Here is a 9616-nt window from a genome sequence, read left to right as displayed (position 1 = left end):
GGCCTCTTTTTGTCTTACTTTAAACTATCCAGTAAAATATGCAATAGTACAAAATGATCAAGGTTACAAAGTGAGTCATTTATTTTGGTAAAACAATTATATGTTTATTTTAAAAAGTTGGAACATTTAAGTTTAGCTGACTGCGGTTACTATGGCCACGAAAGGCAATTACTGTTTCAGTTGCTTTCTTTACATTTATGTGATAAAACAAATATAAATTTTTATCAGTGACATTATGAAACACAGTGTACTGTTAGCATAAGTAAAGATAGTTATGTCAGTTACACAACAGTGTTAGCAAACATTACCCACAATAAGCTACTTGTCATACCAGACAAGACTAGGCTGCAATAGCAAAAACCACTGAATCTATTAAATTGAGTAACGGTGTGTTTTAGTGCTTTCTTTTCTAGAAGGGGGATTGTGTTATTTTGTCTTTCAAAATTTACTTAGTGTTCCTTTAACAGAAGTGAAGGCTAAAATAAATCAGTTGAAACGTATTTGAATGGAAATTTAACTTTTACTTTTCATTTTCTGTTCCAGCATTGCTTGGCAGTTTGGACTCAAGTGTTGACAAATATTCTTTCCTTCATCAGGGACGTATGTGATGCACCTGTCAGCGTTCGATGCTGACGACAACACCACAGCCAACGGAATGGTTCGCTATCGAATCCTGTCCCAGACACCGCACAGCCCCATCCCTAACATGTTCACCATCAACAGTGAGACTGGAGACATTGTGACCGTGGCACCCGGTCTCGATCGTGAGGTTGGTTTTACCTATCCCAAAGTATTCACAAAAGGCAGCAACAAAATCATGCAAAATTAAGCAAAACCATCAGCACAAATAATAATGCTTTTAGTTAATAAAATCCTTAGTTGTGTCCATACAGTCTGAATGAACTATGGCTACCCAAATGACGCACCTTTGTTTTTCTTTATGAAGCACAGTTCCTAACAGCATTGTTTACTCTGATGACACTCTGAGATGTTTTCTAGGCATTTGTCACCGCACACCCATCTTTTTTTTTTTTTTTTTTTTTTACAGTAAATTGCCTTCTTTTGCGGTCACCTTGTTTATGGAGCTATAAAAGTTGTGACAAGATCTAAATGTGTTTATTCTCGCGACATGGATGTGCCAGTGACAACTCGGCAAAGAAATCTCCGAGACAGATCATCCTCCCAAACTGTCACCAGTGACAGACCTATTAACGACACATCACGCTGCAATGGGCTGCTCAAGTTGTGTTGTGTGTGAGTGTGTGTATGTGTTTGTGTAGTAAAGATAGAGTGGAAAAATCTGAGATAGAATGCCCTTGACACCTGTCAGACAAACACAAAGGCCCATATAATCACATCTACACTCGATAAAACACAGGCAATTGAAGGGGGGTGAAATAAAACTGAAGGGAGCAGTAGAACAAAAACAGAGCAGGGCAGACGGGATATTACAATGAGTTGGGAGGAAGTGAGTGTGAATTTGGCAATGAAGATAGGGTGCCAGAGGGAGAGAGAGAGGTATGAGGGAAACATGGTTTCACACTATTCTACTAATCAACAAGTGGCGGTAAGACGTGCTATGGCAGTGAAGGCAGGGAAGAAGAAAGCAAGTACACATCGACATAAAAAATGCTGGATTTAAAATACTTTGTCTAAACTGTCTGTGTTTTATGAGGAAGGACATGTAAAAAAATGTTTTTTTGATGAATGTAAACTTTTTTATCTGTTTACAAGAGAATACCACAGGGCACTTATATAAGGTAACTTTACAAACCAAGTCTTAACACCCAAACATAACTGAAGTGCGGACATCACATACAACTCACAAAGACAGATGTACAACAACATGCACTACATTATGATCTCCCACACTAATTGTACATAGATTTAATATATTCATGTCAGCTTACACTCTGTACTTTCTGTAGCATACAAATACATACTTCTGTTTTTGTTATCTGAGAGCAGATAAGAAATCTCAAACCTTGCAGGAAATAAAATGTCTTGGAGTTTATGTACTGTACATAAACTTCACAGGAAGATGCTACACAGCACACTACGGTGCTTCCCTGGTCCATTTATAGTCAGCACTTTAGTCCTTTGAAACTTTGAAAGTTTCTGCATCTCCCTTCCCTTCTTGGGCTTGGGTGTTGGAGGTGTTAGGTGCTACGAGAAAACAAAAAAAAAGGAAAAAATACAAAATACAGGCATCTATTTTTGGTAGTCCTCATCCCTTGTGCCTCAGCTGCATCCCCTGCTGTCTCTTATCCTCTCCTCTGTTCTTTACTTTTGAAATGTCTTCTTCCTTTACTTTATAAACTCCCACACGGATTCTCTTTTAAAGGTTTCAGCTGGTCTGCAGTGGACTTTTAAGAGCTTGTTGACAGTAACAGACCTCAGTCCTTTAGAGGAAGCTGGGCTTGCTGCGGTGTTGTTGCAATGCTGAGAGGTTCAGAGGAGCTCTACATAATTACTCCCTTGTCTAATTAGTGAGAGTGTTGTGTACACGCCGTACACTGGCTGATGGGACAGTAAGGGAAGTGCTGCCTCTAGACAAGATATGGAGGAAGAGAGGTGTATGTGTGTGTGTGTATGTTTATGTGTGTTTGTGTGTACTGGTGTTAATGAGAGTGTGTGTACAAGGTTGGAGTTCAGCATCTCGTCTAGCATCACGATGAGAGGAACTGAGAGGAGCTGTCTAATCCTCCTGATGTGGCGTCCTGGCCTAATTGGGATATTTACTCGGTAATTAGCAGGTGAGAGAGAGTGGGAATGTAATTGGGAATCTCAGTGACGAGACACATTATCCAGACAGTCGGCTCCGGGGCTCCATCCTTCCTGCAGCCCATTAACTGCACCCTGGGACTGAAGAAGAGACAGAGGATGCTGGTGAAGAGAGGGAGGAAAGGAGAATGGGGCTAGTGCTGCACGGCTAAGAGCACACAAATGCACCCACGTACAAAAATACGAGAACCATGTTTCAGCTTCCAGTGAAGTGATACTATGTCATTTCAAAAGATGAAATGGCATTTATCATTCCCTCATATTATTGCTCCATAGATAGTCGATTAATCTCTGTCAGTTGGATCATTGTCTTCACATCTGTCCATCAGTGGCACTGAATAAGCAATGTCTTTGATGACATACCCATGGGGAGGCTTCACAGTGCAGCCTTCAGATGGTGTGAAGTCTGGATATGTTCCGCTGGGGAGGTTTCAACTCAGTCGAATGAAAGACTTCACCCTTGTGAATCTGTGTTTCAAATAAGACCATGGACAGCTACTATAGAACAGAACACAGGCTCAGTTTTTTGTTCCTCTGGGAGTCACAGTCTGTGGCTGTTACTGTAGACTCGAGGAAGAGAAAGCTCTTTGCAGATGAATAACTGCACGCTCTGTTTTTCTTTTGTTTCTGCCTTTTACAGAAAGTGTCCCAGTATACCATCATCGTGCAGGCCACAGATATGGAGGGCAACCTGAACTTTGGCCTTTCCAACACAGCCACTGCCATCATCACTGTCACGGACATCAACGACAACCCTCCCATGCTGACCTCCAGAACTGTGAGTTGCAACAAATAAGAGAATGGGGAAAAGGTAAAAATTCGGAGGAGGAGAAGGTTTGGGTTTCAAAGAAGAGGGTGGAAATGATGAGTAAAAGAAAGAAAAAAAGGCCAGAGAGAGACATACATGGAGGAAGAGAGGAAAGAGTGAAGGGGAGAATGAAAAGAGAGGAAGGGATGAACTGAGGAAAGGAGAAAGGAAATGTTATGTTGTTACACAGGAAGATTTACACAAGGACAGTGAGGGAGGGATATGAAGTGCAAAGGGTACTTACTCATTTCCTTGTAGAGGATGCACACACACACACACACACACACACACACGAGGAAAAACTAATCCATATCATTGACTTTCATCAGCAAGAAAACTAGAGCCAGCAAATCGTTAATGATTGTTGTCGTGATAGTGATATTTAGAATGATGATTACATTACAGAAGGTCATTGTTGAGAACGAGGTAAAAATAAAAAGTCCAGAGTAATGTACTGTATGTATCAATGTGGCACAATTCAGCAACGTCATCACTAAATTAATTACTGAAGTGGAGGATTGAGCATTGTTAAAAAGTTTACTTCCGTTTATTCCACTCTCTCCTAACTTCATCCTGACTCTAGGTCGTTTCTCTCGGCGCTGCTAAATGTTTAGATGTGCGGGTGGAACAGCTGAGGTGGCAGCAGTATTTCTCACTGATGGCTGGAAAGTGGAAACAATTTCTGAGCTCTTATTTGCTTTTTTTAAATACAATTCTCAAGAGTCAAACGTTTTAGTTGATGTGGCAGGGACATGCGTTTGTTTAGAGAAGTAAAGACTGTCAGCAGTGAAGTCAACGTGTCTGCATTCTAATTTCATGTTATGATGAAAAATCTTTCTAGATGTCAGTATGGCTTCAGGCCTCAGAATTATTCAGTAGGCTATGTGTGCTTTCCTATCAGTAGTGATGAGAGTAACTGGCCTGTTGGGTAGATAAGGTGCTTAGCTCTGCAACTGTAGGGATAGCGGCTGAGGCGCTATCAGCAAGTACAGTAGTCCCGGGTCTTTGAGGTGGTAGCAGAGGAGCTAGCATTAGCATTTGCCCTGGGGGCTATTAAGACCCTGTGATGATGAGTTAGCGCTGGCGGTAAGAATGTGTCAGCCATAGAGCTCATCAGAGAGCTGCTACATCACACACAGCAGGATATGTGCAAAGAGAGGGCAGAGGAAGAAAAAAAAATTACACACAAAGGAGATGGTGAGCAAAAAGAGAACAAAGAGGGAAGAGGAGTTGATGGGTGGACCACCATGTAGACTCCAAGACGAAAAATGAAGAGAGGAAAAAGTGATGGGAGAATGATGGGGAGAGGGAAAAGAATGAGAGATTATTTGGTCACAGGAGTTATTTTCTATAGCAGCAGTGATAAAGCATAGACATGCCCGGTTGTAAATCAGCGGCCTTTCCTGATTCGGCATCTCCTCTGATTTAAGATTGTCTGCTGATGGCTGCATATTGATGATAGTGGCCGGTAATAGATTCATATTCTCTAACTGTATTCCACCGTGTTTAAGTGCATTTCCATCATCGCCACAGAGGGAAGTTAATACTATCATGGATATTAATGATAAACTTTAGTGGAGGTTTTGGAGCCCCGATGAGCGGAGCACTTTTACCCACACCCTTCATAAATCACCCATTTTAGTGGTGGGATAACATAAAAGCCATTTTGTTGAGAATGCAGGCCATTATGCAAATATTTAGTGTTTGCAATAAACCCCATAGATCTTTCAACGTGTCCTAGAATTATAAAGTTTGGGGAATTCGTCTTTAATGTTGATGATTAATATTTCATCATGCCTATCAGAGGCTGCCCTATTTTTCAAGGCGGCAGAGGGTGGTGCATGTGTACGAATGTGAAGGCTTTGGGTGCTTATTCAGGGCTGCATACATGCTCTGGATTATTACTGTGATGCAGATAGATGAGATAAAATTAAAAAAGTTACTCATCTCTTTTGTTTGTTTGTGCATACAGTACAGCGACAACTGTATCTCACATGGTATGGGTTGTTTTGTAGTTATGTGTAGAGAGACCTACAGTCACGCAATCAAGGGTGTCTCTGTGCAGGATTTACTGCAGTGCTTCCTTTGGCGTCCTTCCTTTACTATCCTCACAAAGTTCCTATGATGAAGTTTCCTGTCACTTCTCCTCTCTTCCACTTGCCTCCTTTAGTCTTTCCCTGCTGCCAAAATAGTGACAGAAGGATGAGGGTGTGGGCAAGAGTTGTTTTGTCAAGTGCTATGAGAAAGCCAACTGCACTCTGTGCCAATCACAATCAAAGAGCTCCCCCTCCTTCCCTTTAGTCCAGCAGTTGGGGACAAGATGCAGTATCACAGAAAGAAAAACTACCTGATCAAAGAAAGTCTGAGCCTCTAAAAGACACCACGGTCATAAAACAATTCACTGTTGAAACAAACCCCAAAGTACACTACCAAAAACAATAAGAGAAACAGTCAATGCAGTATTCAGCTAATAAATCATTAAGAGAACAACCTCAAGGTTTTTCCAAGAGAGATTGAAATGCTCTGTTTTAAAAATCACAAATTTTGAACCACAATCCATTATTGACAACAACACTACCAGACATCAAAGCTCACTGTCATAAATATAGAACAATCATTAAATTGAACTGAATTTAATGGAGAATTGGGAGGGTCTGATGGTTCTAGGGCAAAAAAATAAATAAAAATTTCTCTTTAAATTCTCATTTGAAAGTTTAAATATAACCTGAATATTACTCAGTGCAGAAATCCTATTGTCTCCTTGAAAATGTTCATGTCAACTACATTCCACAGCCTTTTTTGGTTTGTAGAATGAAGTTCATACAGTATCAAAGAGATCAAAGCTGCTCAAGTTAGTTCAAAAGTATTGGGAACACTTCACAATTGCAATCTAAATTAACATGATATTTAACTGCGATGATTGGAATGTACTTACTGCAAAGTTCTTTGATTCCCATAGCTGGCTTCCTGTACCACTTAAAGTTGGTATTTACACAGTCTTATAAGTTTCACTGGTTTTTTTTTAAACCAAACTGTCTGAAATCCATTTGCTAAGTGATTGTACTGATAGAGTTTTATATGTAGGGAATTCAAAAACTGCCATGCCATGTAAGAATGCCTATATGGTAAAAATAAACAACTTTTCTTTTATTACTCAAGCTTTGGATGTCTGATGTAATCCCTCCCACACTCCCACCCTATAAAGAGATAATGAGACAAGAAATCTTAAACTGGGGTATTGATAATAAGAGCTGTGGTGGACCCTTCAAAGTCTTCCATCAGCTCTGGTTAACTCTTGCCCTCAGTTGTTACTGTGTGCTAAGAAAAAAGATGCTCAAGGGCCCTGAGGAGCTCAACAGCCATCTCTTAAGTTTTATTTTATTGAATTGGCATTGGGGAGTCCCTGAACCAAACCACAGTAATAAACCACCCCAGCACACACACACACACACACACACTCTGACACAAACATACAAAAGCCTTCCTACTTATCCAATGCAGGCAGTGCATCAGGACCACCCGGACTTGTCTGTTGTCTTAAGAATGTCATTGAGTCTCTGAACAGCTCTCCTGACGCAGCCCCCTAATCTGCCCGCGGCTGTCGGCTGTTTGCTGGGTGATGCGAGGGTTGCCAGGCAGGGTATTATGGTCTGTTGGAGTGTTTGGTCTGGGGCTTTGCTCTTTGATATCCTACACTCACATAAGCGGCTCAGTGGCTCTTCCACGCCTATTATACATGGTGACACGGTGACTGTATGGTGCCACGCCTGTTGCTTCCAGTTGAGGGGAAGACCTCTGACCCCACTTGATTGGTTAAGAGTTGATAGGTTGTTTGTGTAGGTGGGGCTACAGTCGACTTTTTTTTTTTTTTTCATCCTAGCGATGCAGTTGTTGCTGTTGTTGGTTCGTCTTTGTTGACTTTATCCCCTGAGCCTGTACAGCTTTGATCAGTCCCCACCATAACAGACACATGACAGACAGGGACTCACTCCTCATCAGCCTTATCAGGACAAAGCACATGTGTTTGTACAGCACAGGGACAACTAAAAGCCACTCATATACACTCTAACAGCTGTTTTAACCCTCCCCACTGCTGGCTCCTTTCTGCTCATCTATTCTCTCTTCCTTTGTCACTCTGGCTTTCAAAGGAATGAAATATTATTGCTCATCAAGGATGGGCCCTCAGAATACAGAAAAAAAAGCACAAAACATTGAATCTGGAACAATGCCCCTGTGCAAATGTGTTTGCTGGTGTGCAACTGTGTTTATTGCTTGTTTACCACTCAGCTGTGTTAAATGTGAGATCATTAAACTTACTCTACCTGAAAACCTGAAAGGAGGACTGACTCTAAAAAGAAAAATGGAAGGGATAGGCACTGTTTTGTAGAAATTGCCACAGTCAAACAGCTCACTGAATACCAGTCAAAATCAAGATACTTTGAAGCAACAGATCAAGAGGTATAACATTTTACTCTACTTTCTGCAGTTTTCCGGTGAGGTACCAGAGAACCGAGTGGATGTTGTGGTGGCTAATCTGACGGTGATAGATGCTGACCAACCACACTCGCCTAACTGGAACGCCATCTACAGGATCATCAGCGGAGACCCGTCTGGGCACTTCACCATCCGCACTGACCCTGTCACCAACGACGGCATGGTCACTGTGGTGAAGGTAAGACACCAGCCTTACATGCTCCGAACATGCTCCGCTTCTGGTCCTATAGAGGTCAGTGTGAAAGAAACAGTTTCATCTCTTTTTCTGTGCTGACTATCAGATCCCCTATGGATTTAAGCATGAGCAATAATAATAGACTATAGAGTTAAATGGGGACAGGCTGGGGTCTATGCCTTTCATATGCCCCTGTATGTCCAAATGAGAGATTGGAGGCCGCTGCGCCCTTCAGAAACAGCTCACACCCACCCTCAAACGCAGACTTAAACACAATGGCTGCCGAGACCACTGTAGCAAATTAGGTATTGATTTCTCAATTACAAAGGCGACGGTTTTTATACACTCATAATGTTCTAGCTGCTGTTTTAAATGACAGCAACAACAAAGCCATGTCTTGTAACAACCTGCTATTTTAGTGTTCAACCTCTCAGAGGTTGTCCGGAGGGTTTTAACCCATTTGGAGAAAAACTACAGAAAATGCTGAACATAAAATAAATAATCTGTATGATACTCATACGAGTGTGTGTGTGTGTGTGTAAATTTGTTCCTGTTGGATGACCTTTAGCATTTGTATTTCTGTGTTCATCCATGAGCGGCTCATTTTAAATGTGCTTATCATGTTGCATGTGTTTTGTAGAAATAACTTGTTTATTTGCTTGACCCTGAGGACCCATGGGTTTTCTCCTCGTGTATCTGGCTCCTGCAAATCACTTCTCATATCCTACAATAATGTTTAAAAAATAGCAATAACATCTCCGTGTAATTCCCACAGCACCCTGAGCAATGAGCATTGGCATTTTGCTTCTCTTCATTATCTCTAGATGACTGCCTTTTATAATCCATTCCTCTCACTCCCTGATGTAAAATTCAGCAGGCAGCTGGGTAGCCGTAAGCTTCCACAGAGACACCCATGGGAGGTTATCAGGAAATCATAAAATAAGAGACAGGACACCCCCTGGGAAGAAACAAGAAATACACTGTCTCAACAAGTAAACAGAGGGGCTTCAGCTCACTCCGATAAAGTCAAGAAGCCATAAGAAAGATACCTTGTTGTTCCTATTTTTACCAAGGCGTCCGCGACCAGGTATAGACACATCGAATCACGCTGACACCCAGGTATGCGGCAATCTCCCACGAGAGACCTGGGCTCTTCTGTAAACAAGGGGTGAGGTCTTAACCAGAACATCTCACACATTTACACTGCTCTCTGGGGAGTTTACAAGACGCATCCTCATTTTGCCACACCGTAATGGAGCCAGTAAACAAACAAGCACGCATAAAAACACACAAACAGAGCCTCTTGGTTCGAATGAGTCATTAAGATATGTAAATTACGGCTTATGATAAACACG

General features: G+C 41.6%; 1 protein-coding gene across 1 annotated transcript in view; it reads left to right on the top strand.

The window, feature by feature from the left end:
- LOC118324325 (cadherin-4-like) overlaps window positions 1-9616 on the top strand; it is a 222494-nt gene that overhangs the window by 192563 nt on the left and 20315 nt on the right. Inside the window, exons 8-10 of the mRNA XM_035656608.1 lie at window positions 597-769; window positions 3425-3562; window positions 8079-8264. Coding sequence (XP_035512501.1) covers window positions 597-769; window positions 3425-3562; window positions 8079-8264 — 497 coding nt within the window. The remainder of the gene's footprint in view (window positions 1-596; window positions 770-3424; window positions 3563-8078; window positions 8265-9616) is intronic.

The sequence above is a fragment of the Morone saxatilis genome, unplaced genomic scaffold (assembly GCF_004916995.1).
Source record: "Morone saxatilis isolate NCDOM2014 unplaced genomic scaffold, NCSU_SB_2.0 Contig15, whole genome shotgun sequence".
Taxonomy (NCBI): Eukaryota; Metazoa; Chordata; class Actinopteri; family Moronidae; genus Morone; species Morone saxatilis.
The sequence above is the reverse complement of the archived record's forward strand: the minus strand, read 5'-3'. Positions and strand labels throughout refer to the sequence as shown.